This window comes from Vombatus ursinus, unplaced genomic scaffold (assembly GCF_900497805.2).
Source record: "Vombatus ursinus unplaced genomic scaffold, bare-nosed wombat genome assembly UNPS02014798.1, whole genome shotgun sequence".
Classification (NCBI taxonomy): domain Eukaryota; kingdom Metazoa; phylum Chordata; class Mammalia; order Diprotodontia; family Vombatidae; genus Vombatus; species Vombatus ursinus.
Genome location: NW_020954576.1, coordinates 52,128,453 through 52,148,168, shown reverse-complemented (window position 1 = coordinate 52,148,168; position 19,716 = coordinate 52,128,453). Strand labels below are relative to the sequence as shown.

Here is a 19,716-nt window from a genome sequence, read left to right as displayed (position 1 = left end):
GAAAGTGGTATAAAGTGGAAGGGACTCTAAGAGTCAAGAGACCCGGGTTCTAGACCTGATTTTTCTGCTATTTAAGTGACTTGGGCAAGTCACTTAAACTCTCTAGTCCTTGATTTTCTTCTCTTTAAAATGAAAAGGATGAAATAGAAGGCCACTTGAGATTCCTTATAATTTTTACACTCAAGAGATACTTGCTAACTCTTGTCTAGAAAGAAATCATAGAATCACAGATCAAAAAATCACAGCATTTTGAGTTGAAAGGGAGCTCAGTAATCATTTATAGCAGACCTGCACAATCTACAGCCCATGGGCCACTTATGGCCTTCTGGCAGCTTATAGCATTCCAAAGGATTTTGGTGGCCTGTGAAAAATATAGAGAAAATCCTTTGGTGGGTCACAGGTTGTGCAGGCCTGATCTATAAGTATCTGAAAATTATTTAGTTCAAAGTAAAATAATTAAATTTCTTGAGCTATACAATAAACCTTTATGGCTTGTTATATCTTCAAAAAATTTAATGTGTAGTATTTTCTCTTTTTGCTATAATCACTTATTTTATGGCATTGAGTTCACAAAATTTTGACATGTATTGTTTAGTTTTTCATCATGAAACCAGACCACACTGGATTAGACAAATCTTTGATGGATAACTCATTTTTAAAAGTTAGGGTTTTTAATGGGGTTTAAATTAGAGAAGGTCTTAGACCTTTGAAGCATTTTGATTTCTTTTTCTAGGATAAATTTCTTAGTGTGTGACAAGGATCATGATGCAGTATTCTATTTCTAATTGGAAATTTCTGTAATTCCAGAGCAGTTCTGCTTCTCACTCTATCAATACATGCTTTAGAGTTCACCATTATGTTAGTGGGAACAAAACTTCAGACTCAGTGGAATTTTTAAAAGATCCACCAAAATGATGTTTTATGGTCTGATAAAGATAACCCAATCTTATAGGCTCACTTGGATTCTAAAGAAAGAATACTTTCACCTAGAAAGTATATTCTAATATACTTTTGTTTCATATATCTTTTGGGAATTCAGTTAACTTTCCATTTATTTATTCAGATACTATGCCATTTGTACTTATATGTTTAGTATTGATAGTAGTTAATTGTCTTGCTGTATATGCTCGAAAAAAATTGAGTTTCTTCAGTAAGAAAAATACAGTCTTTTCATATTTTTAGTACTTTAGTCTTTGTATTTTATTGCACATGAGAAGTATTGTAATTTTTTCCTCATCAAAGCAAAGGCTTACAGCTGTTCTTTTCTCTCTTGGTATTCTTCCAACTTCAAGAAGAATGATCAATAACAGCCTGTTTAGCTACCAGGTCCCTCTGAAGGTCTTTGCTTGTTTTCCAAGGATTAATTAGGCTCTTTTGCATCAATATTTTGTCAGGTTGCATCAATAATTTGTCTTAGTGTTGCTTTGCATTTTTGACTTCACTTTTCCTTGGCGTGACTAATCCTGATTCATTGTAGGCTTGAATGATACTTGAAATGTTTGCCTTCTCCACAACAATAGCCACTGCAATAACTCTAATGGTAAGTGGAGTGTGCTCTTCATGAACTACAACTTCTGTATGTTTTCTTGGAGTAATATCTATTCTTAAAAATCACAAAATTAAGAACAAGAATACAACAAAAGAGACATCTGGTTCTTGAAAGATATTTGTATGACATGAAATCTAACACTTAGTTGACAGAGAACTAACTGAGTCTGGGAAGCAGTTTCAGTCTGGTTTTATCTTGTCAAGATCAGACGGACCTGAGTCAGCTTAGTGTCAGTAGAAGCACATATATATGACCACTGCTATCACAAAATGAAACCGTATCTTAACTCTTTCTTGTGTCATGTAACTGCCATATTTCTGTAGTCTAGTCCTTATGTAAAGAGGAATTTTCTCTATAAATGCCTGATGTGGTCATCTGGTCTTTGCCCAAAGAACTTACAATGAGGGGAAATTCATTAATCCTTGAGTCAGGTAAGTCCACCCTCAGCTCAAATTATTAGAACATTTTTTCCTGATACTATGGCTTAACTTGCTTCTTTGTATCTTGCATCTATTGATCCTTTTTCTGTTCTCTGAGACTAAAGAGAATAAGCCTATTCCCCCATCCAAATGATATCCCTTTGAATATTTGAAGACAGCTATCCCCCTGGGTTTTTTCTTCTCCAGGTAAAACATCTTTAGTTCCTCTAATTGATCCTCATATGATGTGGATCCTTCTGCATTCTGCTGGTCTCCTCTGGACATTCTCTAGTTTATCAATTTCCCTAAACTGTGGTGCCTGGCAAAAATAGAATTCACAATATCAATAGAGATGAGTAATGAAACTATATTCTGTTTAAAGGAACCATAGACAATAAATTAGTATCACTACTAAACATATATGCATCAAATGGCATAGTATCTAAATACATAAATGGAAAGTTAACTGAATTCCCAAAAGATATATGCAACAAAAGTATCTTAGAAGAGACTTTCATACTTCTTTTTTCAGAGCTGGACAAATCAAACAGAAAGGTAAACAACAGGGCAACATATAGAACTGAAAAAACCATGGGAGAATTTAGAGCTGAAAAACTTATGACATTAAAAAGATTTCAGTACTACCTGTTGCCTTTACAAAAACAGATCACGTCCCAGGAAATAAATAGTAAATAGGTATAAGAAAACAAAAATACCAAACACTGATTTTATATATCATAATGTGATAAAATAGCAATCAATACAGGGGGCATAAGCAAAAGATCAGGACCTAAACAAAGATTTTAAAATAGCATTCTGAATATGAGTCCATTAAAATTATTGAAACAATAACTACATAAAAGGCAATTATAAGAATGAGAAAATATGTAAAAAAAATTTGGGGATATACCTAAAACAATCCTCAGGGGCAAAATTATAATCCAAAGGATTTTTTTTAATAAAAAATAAAGAGCATTAATGAATTGATTATGTAGGTAAAAAATTAAAAATCAATAAATCTAAAATTAAAAAAAAAGAGTTCTTACACCACCCCTCCCACATACACAGACATACACTTAGATGCTTCAGTCTACACTGTGAACCTATCACATTTCTATCTGGAGGTGAGTATAACTTTTCATTATGAGTTCTCTGAAATTGTGGCTGGTCATTACACCAATCAGAGTTTCTACTTCTTTCAAAATTATGTATACTTCCTCAATTTCCAATTCTTTGCCACCACAAAAAAGGACTGCTATAAATATTTTTGTTGATAGGATTCTTTTTTCTCTTTCTTTAATCTTTTTGAAGCATGGAACTAGTGACAGTATTGTTGAATTCAAAAGAATACACCATTTAATGACTTTTTGGACACAGTTCCAAATTGCTTTTCAAAGTTTCCAGACCAGCTTACAACTCTACCTACAGAGTATTAATGTAGCTACTTTTTCCACAGTCTCTCCAATATCTGTGATTTTCTTTTTTGGTCAACATTTCTAATCTGATGGGTGTGAGGTGGTACACATTTTAATTTTAATTTCTCTAATTATTAATCATTTAGAGTAGTTTTTCATATGTCTAGCAATAGCTTGGATTTCTTCCCCTAAAAACTGCCTATTTGTATTCTTTGACCATTTATTAACTGAGGAATGGTTTTTTTTCTTATAAGTTTGAAATAGTTCCCTATATATCTTAGAAATGAAACCTTTGTTAGAGAAACTTACTACAAAGATTCTCACCAATTTTCTTCCCCTCCAATCCAACATTGGTTTTATTTGTGGAAAAACTTTAAAATTTATGTATTTGAGGGGGTAGTTTAGATTTATCTAGGTCTTAGAGGGTAAATTAAGATTTGCTAATTTTTTAAACTAATTTTACTAATTTTTTTTACTAACTAAATTTTTTTGTTTTCTATTTTTCCTCATAACTTATTTAACTTTTTCTTTAAGAATTCAGATGCTATGCTATTTCATGTATATGTATTTGGTACTGGTATTAACTAATTGTGTATGACATTTTTAGCAAAATATAGTTTTCCTGTTTATGTCTTTTGAATTATTCTATATTTACTGTTACTTCAGGGATGATGTTTGCTGCCCTTGCCTTTTTTTTACTTAAGATGAAACATAATAGAATCTATTATAACCCTTTATTTTAACTCTCTGTGTATCCTTCTATTTCAAGTCTATTTCTTGTAAACACCATATTGTTAGATTTTGGTTTCCAATCCATTCTGCTGTCCTCTTCTGTTTTATGGATGAGTTGATACCATTCACATTCAAAGTTATGATTGTTAATAGCAGATTTCCCTCCATCCTATTCTCTTATACTTTTCTTTCTCTTTACTTTCTGCCCCATCTTTAAGAACTTATTTTGCTTCTGAATAATTCCTCTCTTAATTTACCCTGCCTCTTATTCTTCCTTTTCCTATGACCTTTTTCCCTCTTGTTTCCCTGTTGGGTACAATGTGTTTTTACACCCAACTATGTCTTTATAAGGGAATTCTTTCCTCCTTTGACCAGTATAGCTGAGAGTGAGGTTAAAATGTTGCCTCCCACCTCCATCCCCATTGCTGAAAAGACTTCTACTTTCAAACCATGGTTATGTGAGATAATTTCCCCTATTCTTCTTCTTTTTCCCCTTTCCCAATGTATTCTTCTTCCTTTTCTATTCTTCTTTCAAGATCCTCAAAATATAACAGAATCACTTCCATGCCCTCTGTCTATTTAAAAGCCTTCTATGATGATGAGAGAATTCTGAAGGAATACATATATCATCTTAACATACTTTACACATAAACATGTTATGCTTGTTTCAGTAAATAAAATTTTATGAAATGCTTGCTATAGATCAGGCACTGTGCTGAGTTCTGGGTTACAAAAAAAGGAAAAGGATGGTTCCTGATGACAAGGAGCTCACAATCTAATGGAGAAGACAACAGGCAAATAATTGTGTACTGACAAGCTAAGGACTAGAGCCATAAGAAATAATCAACAGAAGGAAGGTACTAAAATTAAGAAGGATTAGGACAGCTTCCTGTAGAAGACAGGATTTTAGGTAGCTAGGAAGCCAAGAAAGGAAGTACGGGAGGCACAGGCGAGGAGGAGGAGCATGCCACTCATGGGGAACAGTCAGGGAAAATACCCAGAATTGGGAGATGTATTGTCTTGTTTGAGGAGCAGCAAGAAAGCCAAAGTCACAGTATCGAAAGCAAGTGGGGTATGGCTTGGGTTGGGAATGACACATAAAGGGTAAGAAGACTGTACATGTGGATATATGTATGTGAGTGTGTGTGTGTGTGTTTGTGTGTAGGAATGGTGTTCAATAACAACATGAACTAAAACAAAATGGAGTGAGCAAAAACAGGGCATAATTTATACAAGTACAGAAACATTGTAAAGAAAAACAGCATCGAAAGACATAAGAATTCTGAGCAATTCAATGACCAACCAACTCTCCAAAGGAAATAATGAAATATGCTACCCACCTCTTGACACATATGGCAGACAAAAGGTGCAGAGAGAGAAAAACACAACCCAGTGTCATCCTCAACTCCTCACCCTCTCTCACTGCTCATATCTAATCTGTTACCAAGGCCAGTTGATTTTACCTTCCTAACATCTCTCATGTATATCCCTTTCTGTCTCCTGACGCTGCCACCACCATGGTGCACACCCTCATTGCCTCACACCTAGATTATTGCAATAACCTGCTGGTTGGTCTCCCTACCACAAGTTTCTCCCCACTCTCAACCATCCTCCAATCAGCTGACAAAATGATCTTCCTGAAAGCACGGATCTGACCACATCATACCCCCACTCAATAAACTCCAGTGGCTCCTTATCACTTCTGGGATCAAATACAAAACTTCAATCATTCAAAACCCTTCATAACTTGACCCCTCAGATTTTCATTCTTCCTACCCCTTACGTTCCCCTCCTCCCAAACACACTCTGTGATCTTGTGTCACTGGCCTCTTTGCTGTTCCTTGCACAAGAGACTCCATCTCTCAACCCTGGACACTTTCACTCACTGTCCCCCATACCTGGAGTTCTCTCCCTCTTCATCACAGCACCTCATGGCTTCCCTGGCTTTCTGCAAGTTCCAATTAAAATCCTTCCTCTTACAGGGAACCTTCTCTGATCCCCCTTAATGCTAGTGCCTTGCCTATCTTGCTTGTACATAGTTGTTTGCATGTTGTCTCCCCCATTAGACTGTGAGCTCCTTGACAGCAGGGACTGTCTTTTGCTTTTCTTTGTATCTCTGGTACTTAGCACAGTGCCTGGCACATAGTAGACAATATCTGTTTAATGACTGGCTGACTACCCTACTTAAGGCCCTAATTACCTCTGGCAGAGATCACTGCAATAATTTCCTACTTAGCTTCTCTTCTTTCAATCTTTCTCCTTTCTAATCCATCTATTCCATAGCACCAAGTTAATTTTTCTCAAACACAAATGAGACCACATCACTTTCCAACTCAAGAATTCTTAATCACTCTTATGCCTCTAGGATAAAATAATAAAAAAAAATTCCACCTGGCATTTAAGTCCTTCACTAATTTGCCTCCCACTTACCCTTCTGTTTTTATTTCCTATTGCTAGCTTTGGTGTACTTTCCATTTCAATAAAACTCATGTGATAGTTGCTGCACCAGGACAGAAATGTAGATAGAAATACACACTATTTGTAGAGAATATGCACCATTTCTATATCTCCTGTCTCAGTACCTTAGCACAAATGGCTTTCTCCATGTATAATGGGTCCTTTTCTCTTGGAATCTCTAGGTCCTTTTAAGACACAGCTCAAGTTTTGTCTCCTATAGCAGGTCTTTCCTTAGCCCAGTTGTCAACCAATTCACCCTCTTGAAAATATCCTCTATTATTTTGAATTTAGTTAACTGTGTAATTTGAAGATAGGCCTTGCTTCATTTTTGCTTTTGTATCTCCAGGCCCCTTATCTAGTGCCTTGTTTTGGAAAAAGATTTTTTGAATTGAATTTGTTCCTTTGCAAAGAAACTCAGATCAATCCACTTAAAAAATCTGTGTCTAGCCCATTTTCGGGAGCTTGTGAAATTAAAAACAGACAGATTGGAGACTATGATTTAATGTCATCAATTTTTTTCTGTAACATTGAGGCTGTCCATTTTCCTGTTATTTTTCTAGCATCCCAGTTTTGCCTTGTCCTCCCTCTCTCCAGCTTTGCCCTGGTCTTGCAGCCCTGAGCTTAAAGAAGAGACTGAGTTTCCCATCTCCTTGAAGAGATAGTTTCTCCCTCTATCCCAATGTCCTCAGGGCAGGGACTTTTGTTCCAGGAAGAAATACATTCTCAGAAAATCAGGATTCTATCTGCCCCCCCCCCAGGTCCTCCTCTGAGTTATTGTACTCACCAAGGATCAATAGCAATGCCCACAGCTGCATGAGGGGTAGTAGGAGGGAGATTCTCCAAGCAATAGAAAACAGCAACTCAAAAAATCAGAATTGGGGACTTTCCAACATGTTCTTCAGAACAGAGCTGGTGAAATTAGAAAAAAGGAAGTCAAAGAGACCTCCCTCAGCTGTTAACCCACATTTCCTCTCCCATAGACACTGAGAAAACACAAGGCATTATCTTATGTGAACAGCTTGTACATGTAGAACATCTCCAGTACACGTTCCATCCTTCCCCCATGCCCCTTGGCCTTTGATGATCTTTAACTTCCTCATCTGCTACCCTCCCACAGAACAGTTTTCTTCAGGTTAGTTTCCCAGGAGAAATTGCCTCAACTTACTCTCTCTGATTTCAGGGAAAATGTTAGACTGTGTTCCTTTTTGAATTCCAACTATATTTGCTTTGCATCTTTCCTGGGGCATCTCCCTCCATTACTTTGAGACACATTGTGTTTCTTTCCTCATTTATAGTCATCCCTCTGAAAATCTGATCACTCACTTGAGGGATACAATCTACTGGGTTCTTCATTCTGATGTCAAGTCAATGAGTTTTCATCTTCATCCTTCTCTTCTTTCTTCTCTTCCTCCTCTAACACCCCAGTCAGTCACCTAACTCTGGTACTGTGCCACTGTTGTAGAGAATAATTTAGCCAAATACAGTCCCTGTTCATGGGAATCTTACAGCCTCAGAAAGGACACACTATTAAGTACATATGTCTAGGGCTAAAGAAAAAAAAAAGAACATGTAAAAAAAGCAATATAAAAGTATTTAAGTGGCATACTTCCAAGGTAGATGTATATTTGGGGCAAGTAGATAGGAAAGAGATAATAGAGCTCCATGACCAACCAAGTCAGGAGAATCTATGAGCTTTTTTTCTGAGCAATCCAAGAAGATTTCTTGAAGGAGGTGTGATTTCAGGAGTTTTGAATGATAAGGGATAAACGGCTTACCAGGCTAAGGAATGTATTTTATATATATAGTATAGAGGGAGGAAAACAAGATATGAAAAGGAATCATATATTGTCCTTCTATATATCCCTCCAAAGGCAATGATATGCCTGTGGTGAGGTGTGACCCTTAAGACGGACTCCTACAACATTACTCTTCTCATAGGGTGTATGGATACCTACTCATCTTTCTAGGTTGGCTCACTGACTCCAATTTTCCCTCACTTTACCAGGTCTAGATTGCCAGTGATAGAACTGTTGTTGTTGAGTTGTTTTCAATCATGTCTGACTCTTTGTGACCCCATTTGGAGTTTTCTTGGCAAAGTGGTTTGCCATTTCCCTCTCTAACTCATTTTATGATGAGGAAACTGAAGCAAACAGAATTAAGTGACTGAGGCTGGATTGAGCTCAGGTCTTCCTGACTCCAGGCTTAGCCCTCTATCCACTGAACCATCAAGCTGCCCTAGATTCCTAGTGATAGAATACCACCATACAATTACCCTCAAACTCTCTCAGAGTCTTAGTGTAATTCTGTTACGTTCCACCTGTTCACCATTTTAGCTCTTGTGTTCTTACCTGCATGTCTATTTACACATTTGTAATGCATTTATGTAAATGCGTATTTACACATGTAGCCACTAACAACAATGATACTTTTAGGTCTTAAAAATTAGCAACTCACTTAGGATTAAAGCAAGAAATTGAAAGTATTGGTGGCTCAATGGATAGAGCACCAGGCCTGGAGTCAGGAAGACCTGAGTTTAAATCTGGACTCTGACATTTACTAGCTGTGTGACTATGGGAAAATCACTTAACTTCTGTTTGCTTTAATCCACCAAGGAAATGATAAACCATTCCAATATCTTTGCCAAGAAAACCTTATGGACAGTATGGTACATGGGGTCAGGAAGAGTTGGATATGACTGAATAACTGAAAAACAACCACAAAGGCAAGAAAAATAATAATACCACATATGTACTCCTATTAAATAAAGTGCAAAAGTCATAGATATATCACAATTCACTTAAAAACTTGTATCATACTCTCTCACCAATGTACTCAATATCTTTGTGACAGAGTGAGCAAACACAAGAATATGGTAAAGAACTAAATGAAGGAGGAAAACCAATGTTCCAGAGTAACACAATTTTTTTTTGAAATTCAAAAAATTTTTTTATTTTTTAGTTAATTGGGGTTAAGTGACTTGCCCAGGGTCACACAGCTAATAAGTATCCTCCTCCTCCAGTTGATGTAGTCATAGAAAGCAAAGGGCATATAATTGAGGTAATGAGTTATTAATATGCTAATGAGGTATTAAACTATTTATAAAGAAGTACCCATGCTATTATGCAAATTTAAGGTGGAGTTCAGGTGAAAGGTATTCAACAACACTAGAAAACAGGTATAACCAAGTACAACTGGGAGGCTGTGGGCAGATGCAGTCAGGGATGAGTCTTATGCAGTCTCCCTTGTCCCTACCATCCCACAAGGGCAGCATACTGCAGAGAGTGGCTTGGACCAGTAATGTCCAGGGATGCACTCTCTGGTCAAAGGCACAGAGCTACTGAAAGGCTGAGTTTACACAAGATTTTCAGACGAAGGGTCTTCTATGACATCTGCCACATTGGGGCCAGAAAGCATGGACCAGTAGAAAAAGAGGAGTCTTTAAAAATTAATCAAAGAGATTTACTCAGGATAAAGAAAGTGGAATTATAACTATACCACATCAGCAAGCTTGCTGGAGAGTTTCAACACTCCACCCCAACACACACCACACACACACACACACACACACACACTCTCACGAGACATCAGCACACATCCTGATCTATCACTGCTTGGCTGATGCATTCCTGTTTCCCTCTTGTACTATGTAGCAATCATACAAAAATCAAAGATCCATGAGCCTCTAGGTCCTTGAGCTGACTGAGAGCCTTGGACCCTGAAGTGGACTGAGTTGTCACAAAAACAATCCCCCACCCTAGCCTGACCTCCTTAGTTTCTACAACAAAGGATTGCTAATCACGATTGTAACTGCCCCTACCTCAAAGGATTGCCCTACCTCAAAGGATCGCCAATCCACAATTGTAAATTTCACTACATCAAAGGATTAGTATCTACGATTGTAAACTGCTGGGTATAAAGCTTTGTTATTTCCCTTGCTTGGCACTGTTTCTCCTAGGATTGCATCCAGGGGACAGTTGCCAGCCGGCTCCAGTAAATGCTCTCTATTTTCTAATTTGGCGTGTGTCTGGTTACTCTCGGCCCGTCCATTTCAGACCCAATTTATTTCTGCAACTACATACCTTGCTAAGTAAATCAATGTCTGAATGTTACTCTGTGTCTTTATTTCACTATAACTATTTTGGTGACCACAAAGGGACTAAGACTGAGTCTGCATATGACAACTGGACTTTGCTTCACTCCAGTAAGATTTCTACCATGAGACTTCTTTGGTGAAGGATCATCTGTCCCCAGGTCTCCACATTCTCCTGAATCACATCCAGATAGCTATCTCCTTAGATGTGAGTAGTCCTTGAGGAGGCTCTAGTAAGCCTAAGGGAAGTTCTTATTAGCTTAAGGGAAGCTTCCTATTCAGTAACTATGGATACCCCCTTAGGGAAATTCTTATTAATCTGGGACCATGGGAAGCTTCCTGTTCAAAAGGGGTTGATTAAAAAAAGAGCTCTTAAATTATGTAAAGATTGATCCAAGATATGTAAGAATCCCAACTGATCCAAAATTTGGCCTGAAGAAGGAATTCTCAATTACCACAATGCCTTTAGGCTCTGAGATTGTTTTTAAAAAATTGTGTGAATTTCCACGTTGCGGTTTGAATTTTTAAAAATATGCAGCATGGGGGCAGCTAGGTGGTGCAGTGGATAGAGCACCGGCCCTGGATTCAGGAGGTCCTGAGTTCAAATCTGGCCTCAGACACATCACACTTACTAGCTGTGTGTTCCTGGGCAAGTCACTTAACCCCATTGCCTAGCCAAAACAAAAACAAAACAAAAAAAAATATGCAGCATGAAATTATTAGGGTCTAACATTCTATCTTTGGAAGACCATTAGAAGGGTGTGTCTCCAATCCTTAGAATCTTGTGGATTAAAACTGCAGAGAATATAGGTGCGGGGGGGGGGGGGGGGAAGGTGAAGAATGTACTTTATCCACCCTCTTAAAGTATGAGAAGGGTTGTTTTGGAATTGATTTGGCTCAGTGGGTGATTTTAAAAGAACCAAAAGCACTACACAGTTATCTCTTCCACACAGACGGAGTAAAGAGCACGGTGTACACCCCCACCCCCAATCTGGAAAAATCTGCATAAAATTTTTTGGCCCTTCCGTTGTATTAGAGAAAAAGTCTAAATTGTTACAGTATTAAAAGATAAAATATGTTGATATTATATAATACTATACATATATTTTATGCATTTCTGAGTTTCTAAACTTCTTCTGTATTGCTGTTGGCCTTCCTGTGTCATCTGTAGTTTCCACAAAACTCCCCCAAAATTCTCACTTAGTTTCTTGTGCTGACCCACAATATATTGAAACCATGATGGGGAAAGTCATGATGTAAAAGGGATAACTATATAAATGTTAGTAAATGTAAGTACTCTTTATTGGTCCTGAATGCAGTTGGTATAGACTGCCATAGATGAAAGTAGAATACTCTTGACTCAGTTTTCCCATTGTGCTACTTCCTTTCTGAATAGGAAATTTTCCTATCTGGCAAATTCTGAGCTTGTCTATGACATCCTGTGAATAATGTGGAACTTTGCTGTGTGATTGGCTGGTAGGTATTACTCATCCCTGGAATGAAACAGAACTGAGGGAGTTTTTTCCTGCTATGATTTATGTCAGATAAGTCTAGGCCCTAAAAAGGATAGTCAAGATATTGTCATAACCATGACCCTCCGTTTCCTTAGATAGCCAGTTTCTAGAAGCAGGGCAGGTGAACAGTGAAAGTTTTGTCATTAATTTGGAGAATTCTAAATTTATTAATTAATAGATTGACACTATAACATCTTTCAGTTACCATAATAGGATGCAAGTATGGAAGATCTTACTATTTTAATTTGAATTTGTGGTCAACACTATGTCCTAAGAAACTAAGTAAATGAATTCTTAGGCTTGCCATTCTCTTGCTAATAGTTACATATTCATGTGTAAGATCAGGTCCTTGAAGTATTTCATTATTTCAGGATGATATGAGGATAATATGTATCCTCAAAAGAGGAGGATAGGATAAAGATGTAAAGATTTTTAAAAAAATTTAATGGAGTAGTAAACTTTGAGGAAACAACAGGAGTAGACTGTTAGAAGTCTAAGAACTAGAATGCATGTGATTGGCATCTAAATGTTTCTACCGGGATATACAAACCTTGAATATGTTTTAGTAATAAGTTCTCAAAACTGGATTACAGATTTTATATATAAAATTGCATTAATAGTTATAAAGAAATTGAAATTATTTTCCTATTTCGAAGTCACTGTCTGATAATATTACAGGACAGAAGGACTCATTTTTTTCAAGTCAGGCTTGCACGGATCTTTTAAAAATTCTTCCTTCAGCCTGTTGATGGCATTGTCCATATCAGATACAAAATTTGGGGAGAATAAAAAGAACAAGTGCTATGTAAAAATGGAAATTATCTGAAGTTCCAGAGGAATTCTGAGTTCCTAACTAGGTATTCTTCTTACAGCTTTGTTAATAGGATTAGATCCATAAGATGTAAACTGTTTTTTACCGCATGAACTATTTACTAGAAGGCCAATCTGATGAGACTTTGTTGTGTTTTACAAAATTATACCAAGTCTTGTCACTCTTTAGCAACATTCCCTAGAGAATCTCCACAAGTGACCTGGAACCTGGAGATGGTCAAGGAAGTACCTCCACAAATCTTCCTTGATCCATACACAGTTGCTTGTGAGATGCACAAGAGGTGCTTGCTAGACTCCTGAAGATCATGGATGCTACCAAAGGACTTAACACCCTTAAAACTACAGCTTTATAGGGTTTTCTTTATTCACCTAATGCAATTCTCTTGCTCCCACCTTCAATGTCTCTGCCTGGATCAATTTTCTAGGGAAACTGCCTGTCTCTGCCTGGATCTAGTTTCTAGGGAACTGGGCTCTTTGAGCCCTAGATCAGAAGAGGGAATTGTAATTGTTAAACCAAAGTGACTCCATTTTATGACTAGCCCTTCATTTTGCATTTTTAAGTTTTGACTCTCAATACTGATGTCATTGAGTTTTGTGTCCTTCAAATATTTTCTGGGAACCCCCCCTCTCACTTCTGAGACATCAGTACATGCCATGATCTACTCACAGCTTGGCTGATATATTCATGTTCCCTTCTTATGGCCATGTAGAAATTGTATAAAAGCCAAAGAGCTGTGAGCCTCTGGGCCCTTGAGCTGACTGAGAAAAACAAAACTGACCCGATTTGTTTCTGCAACCACATACATTGCTAAATAAATTGTTATTTGGATGTTACTCCATATCTTTATTCCACATCTTGAAGTCCAGAGGTTTAAGCTACAATAATTTTAAGAAGGCAAGGGACTCACACCCCTAGATAGTGGAAACCCTTACCTGCTTTTCTCCCAGAAAAGAAGTATCTGTCAATTCTTAGACCCTTGTCTATAATAGGCATTACCTCCATAAAAACTCCTTCATCCAAAGAGCCAATGTTTTTTGAATACAGAAGAGTCCCCCAGATAAGTAGACATTATAAGTTTAATTTAATTTTTTTTAAAGAATGTCTCCCTATATTGTCCAGACTGGAAGTGCAAGCAATACAGAGGGGATTAATCCCATTCTTATTAGTGTGGGAGCTTTGATCTGCTCTATTTCTAACCTGGGATAAGTCACCTCTCCTTAGGCAACTTGGTGGCATTCTAATTCTGGAGGCTGACCCAATTAATGCCAAGCAGTGTTAGGTACCCAATGAGCATGACTCAATGTAGCCCAGAACTCCCAAGCTCTTGAGAGACACCAAATTCAGCCTCCTTAGTAGCAGGAATGACAAGAATTCATCATTGATGATTTGTCTATTTTCAAACTCTCCACTTCACATTCTCCTCAGGGGCTATGTCTCTGTCTAGACTTTATCTAACTTAGATTAGGAAGTTCTTGAAATGCAAGATTAAAGTATGATTGAGCAGTTGTACCCAGTCATCATCTTGCTGACCTTTTAACAAACCACCAAGGACTATCTAGGTCTGATTCCCTTCAATTTTTTTTCTTTTTTCTGTATTAGTTTATTTTGATTTATCAACAATCACTTCCATAAGCTTTTGAGTTTTAATTCCCCCCCTTTTCCCCCTCACGCCCCAAGATGGTGCACAATCTGATATAGGCTATACATATACCTTCCTATTAAACATATTTTCACATTAGTGATGTTGTAAGGAAGAATTAGAACCAATAGGAAGAACCACAAGAAAGAGAAAACAAAACAAAACAAGAAAAAAATAGCAAGTAGTATGCTTTGATCTGCATTCAAACTCCATAGTTCTTTCTTTGGATGTAGATAGCATTTTACATCATGAAACTTTTAGAGATGTCTTAGATTTTTGCTTTGCTGAGAAGGTCTAAGTCTATCAACGTTAGTCATCACACAATGTGGCTGTTACTGTGTACAATGTTCTCCTGGTTCTGCTCACTTCATTCAGCACCAGTCCATACAAATCTTTCTGGGTTTTTCTGAAGTCTGCCTGCTCAACATTTCTTATAGCACAAGAGTATCCATTACACTCATATACCACAACTTGTTCAGCCATTCCCCAATTGATGGGCATTCCCTGAATTGCCAATTCTTTGCCACCACAAAAAGAGCTGCTATAAATGTTTTTGTACATGTGGGTCTTTTTCCTTTGTATGATCTCTTTGGGATACAGCCCTAGAAGTGCTATTGCTGGGTCAGAAGGTATGCACATTTTTATAGCCCTTTGGGCATAGTTCCAAGCTGCTCTCCAAAATGGTTGGATCATTTCACAACTCCACCAACAATGCATTAGGGTTCCAATTTTCCCACATCTTTTTCAACATTTATCATTTTCCTGTTTTGTCATGTTGGCCAATCTGACAGGTGTGATGTGGTACCTCAGAGTTGTTTTGATTTGCATTTCCCTAATCAATAGTGATTTAGAGCATTTTTTCATATGACTATAGATGATTTAATTTCCTCATCTGAGAACTGCCTGTTCATATCCTCCATCAATTTTTTGAACTCCAATATTCTTTTTAGTCTCCCATGAAAATGAATGTGAAATGCAAAAGGACAAAAATAAAATCATTTGAGTGGAGACACTGCTTCAGGTATTACCCTCCATCTCAATTGCCTTAATTCTTTGTTTCAAATTTCTGTAGGGTCTTTGGGGGAAAAAAGACATAAGTAAACCCATGAAGAAGCCATAGCATTCACAAAATAAATGTGTACACAGAGGCAAAGGAGTATAATACACATCACTCTTATGCATTGAGGTAGTTGAAGGGGTTTCCCCTACCCCCTATACATATCCTGTCTTTAAAAATAGATAACTAGCTGAATGAGGGCAGAAACTGTTTCATAATTTCCATATGTGGCCTCTCCACCCCTAAGCACAAATACACATAGTGTGTAGCAAATAGTAGACACCCAATAAACATATATTGGTTGAAAGGTTAATGTTGAGAAGCAGTAAGTGTTTTAATCAGGAAATACTTCCCTAAAGGATGCAGGCCTTGAGGAGATGTATGCAAGAAACAGGGAGACATTGCCCGGCTGGTATTAGCGGAGAGGGCATTCCATAAAAGGAAAATGGACTTTGCTCCCTGGATGACTCAGGCACAGAAGACCAGGAAACATTTCATAGACCGTAGTACTTAGAGCTGGAAGGGACCTTCAAGATAATCTAGTGCCAAGACAATTTGGTGCAACAAACTCATGTTACAGAGGATGAAACTGAGACTGAGAGAGATTTGTCAAAGGTCACAAAGATATTAAATATGAGGTAGAATTTGAACTCCAGTCCATTGACTCCAAATCCAGTTGGCTTTCTAATACCCCATATTGACGGCCATACTACTTTTGCCAATTTATGCATACAATTTCTATGGTTAGAATAGAGAAAGAAAAGGAATAAGCATTTAAAAAGTGCCTACTGTATGCCAGGCACTTTGCTAAGTGCTTTACAAAAATTATCTCATTTAATCTTCACAATAACCCTTTGAGGTAAATGCTATTATTATTCCCTCCTTGCAGTTAAGAAAACCGAGACAAACGGAGGTGAAACGACTTGCCCAGTGTCACATAGCTAGTAAGTGCTTGAGGCGTCATTTGAATTCAAGACTTCCTGACTCCAGGCCCAGTTCTCTGTCCACTGCACCACTCAGTTGTCTAGGTAGAAGGAGCCATTTGGTCACAGAATATCAGATTTGGCAGGAACTTCAGAGGTCCTCAAGTCCAAATCATAGCCAAACAAGAATCCTACATACAGTATACTCAACAAGTGATTAATTCAGTCTTTTACTTAAAGACCTCTTGTCTTTACCACCCAAGATAGCCCATTATGATTTGGGATAGCTTTATTTCTTAGGAAGTATTCCTTGACCTTCACCCTGGATGTGTCTGCTTATAACCTGCATTAGAGGCAGAATACGGTATAGTAAAAACAGCATTGTCTCTGGAGTCACAGGACCTGGGTTCAAATTCCACTTTGATACTTAATACCTATAACCCTAGAGATGATACTCCTAAGAGATGTGATGGGTCAGGCATAAGGTTTTTTTTTTTTTTTTAGGTGAGGCAATTGAGGTTAAGTGACTTGCTCACGGTCACACAGCTAATAAGCATCAAGTGTCTGAGGCTGCATTTGAACTCAGGTCCTCGTGACTGTAGGGCCAGCGCTCTACCCACTGTGCCACCTAGCTGACCCGGGCACAGGTTTTTAAACAAACATTTTATTGGTGTTTAAAAAAACAACAACATTACTATTAATGTCAATTGGTTTAGATCATTCCAGAAAAAAATATGGAAATATGCCCCACAAGTCAGTAAATTGTGATTACCCTTGGACCTGGTCATACTAAGCCTATACCAAAGAAATCAAAGAAAGAAGAAAAGAAACCATATGTACAAAAATGTTTATAGCAGCTCTTTTTTAGGAATAAAAAATTGAAGACTAAGGGAATGACCATCAATTGGGGAATGACTGAAAAATTAACAGTACCTGAATGTAATGGAAAATTATTATTCCATAAGATGTAAAAAATGAACAGTTTCAGAAGCAACTGGAAAGACTTCTATGAACTGAAGCAGTGAGGTGAACAGAACAATTAATACAATAACAACATTGTGAGGATGAATTACTTAAGAACTTTGATCAACAAAATGACCAACCATGATTCCAAAGGACCAGTGATAAAGAATGCTACCCAATGCCTGGCAGAGAAGCGATAGACTCAATGTGTAGAATGAGATATACATTGTTGGACATGACCAATGTGAGAATTTGTTGTGTTTGACTGTGCATATTTGTTATGAAGGTTTTCTTTTTTTATTTTATTTTTCCTCAATGGGGTGGGCAAGGAGAAAATGGGGAGAGAAAATTAATTCTTGCTAATTGAAAAAATGTTTAACTAAAGAAAGTTGTTATCACTTCCCAACAGCTCTTTCTTTTCATTTACACCTCACAAAGGGAAGGCTACCTTGTAATAAGAAAGTATATTTAAGGAAAACGCCAACACATTGTCTATATCTGATAACACAGACCTCATTCTGTACCTCTGATTTATTGGAAAGAGGTATGTTTCCTCTTGAGTCCTCTCTATTCACAATTAGTGCATTGATCAGAGGGGGTAAGGCCCTTTCTAACTGTTCTTGCAAATAATGAACCTAATATACGGGGATTAACTGTTCTTTAAATACTTGACATAATTCATGTCTATTGGAGTCCAGGTTTTTTTTTTATTGAAAGTTTATGGATTGTTCAATTTCTATTTTTGAAATCAATTTTTGAGATCTCTTAGGAGGTTGTTTTAATTCTCTATGTCCCCATAGTTTGGACTTTGGTATTTTATATTCTCTTAGTAGAATGTAAGCTCCCTGAAGGAAGGGACTGCTTCTTTTGTGTGTGTGTGTGTGTGTGTGTGTGTGTGTGTATACTCTCTCAGCACTTATACACAGCAATTGCTAAATAAACATTTATTGAACTGAATTTTAAAAATATCCGTCTATTTCAACTAAGCTTTTAGTTTTGTGGGCACATTTGGATATAATAGTTTCCTTAACAATATCCTTTATTTTCTCTTCATTTGTTTTGAATTTCTCTTCATTTTTCATGTTGGTAACTTGGTTTTTCTTCCTTATTGTTTTAAGCTCATTAATGGTTGCCTATTTTGTTCATTTTTTTTCAAGTTGTATAATTATCTCAGTAGGAGTTTTTTGTTTATTTTCAATTTTGTTTTTCTTTAATTTCAAGAATTTATATTTTTGCACTTATTTTGGATTATTTATTTGTTGCTTCTTTAGGTTTATTTAGTTGCCTATTCAATTCATTGATCACTTCATTTTCTCTTTTATTCTCTTTTAAGTGTTTAGGGATAGAAAACTTTTTTTTCCCTTTAAGGGCTACTTTGGCTACATATTAATCAGTATCAATACATTCTCTGATTGTTATAATTTTGTTTGATATGAATACTTGTTACTTCTATAATTTGTTTTTTAACTCACGCAGTAGTTAGGATTACATTATTTTATCACCTTTTGAATCTGAATTTTTTTCCAATTTTCTTGATTAATTACATCTTTTATTAGGCTATGAATATGTCTAGTATTTATATCTTTTAAATTTATTGATGAGTCTTTTATATACTAGAATATGGCTAGTAATTTTTAAAGGTGCAATAAAACTGAAAATTATATATACTCCTTACAATGCTCATTCAGTAACCACCAAAGATCTATCATATATAATTTTTCAAATATTCTGTTCATATGGCCAATATTATTCATATTTACTTTTCTGTTGTATTTATCTACATCTGAGGGGGGCACATTAAAGTTGCCAGCACTTACTGTTTTTCTTTCTAGTCTTTCCAATAGTTCAGTTCATTTTTCCTTTAAGCGCTTAGAGAGTATATTTTTTGGTGCATATGTATTTATCACTGATATTGTTTTGTTATCTGTGGTGTCCTTGAGCATAATGTGGTTTCCCTGTTTACCTCTTTTAACCATGCCTAATTTTACTGTTTGCCTTGTTTAAGATCATGATTGTCATCTCCAGCTTTTTTTGTAAGCAGCTGAAGTATAATAGATTCTACTTCAATCTCTCATTTAAACTCTATATGAATTTTATATTTTTAACAGAGGCAGCATTTCTCTTTT

General features: G+C 36.7%; 1 protein-coding gene across 1 annotated transcript in view; it reads right to left on the bottom strand.

Annotated features, from left to right (window-relative positions):
- Positions 1 to 19,716, bottom strand: part of LOC114049435 — a 167,094-nt gene that overhangs the window by 111,721 nt on the left and 35,657 nt on the right. The window contains exon 14 of the mRNA XM_027870695.1: positions 7,357 to 7,438. Within this exon, the coding sequence (XP_027726496.1) occupies positions 7,357 to 7,438 (82 nt within the window). The remainder of the gene's footprint in view (positions 1 to 7,356; positions 7,439 to 19,716) is intronic.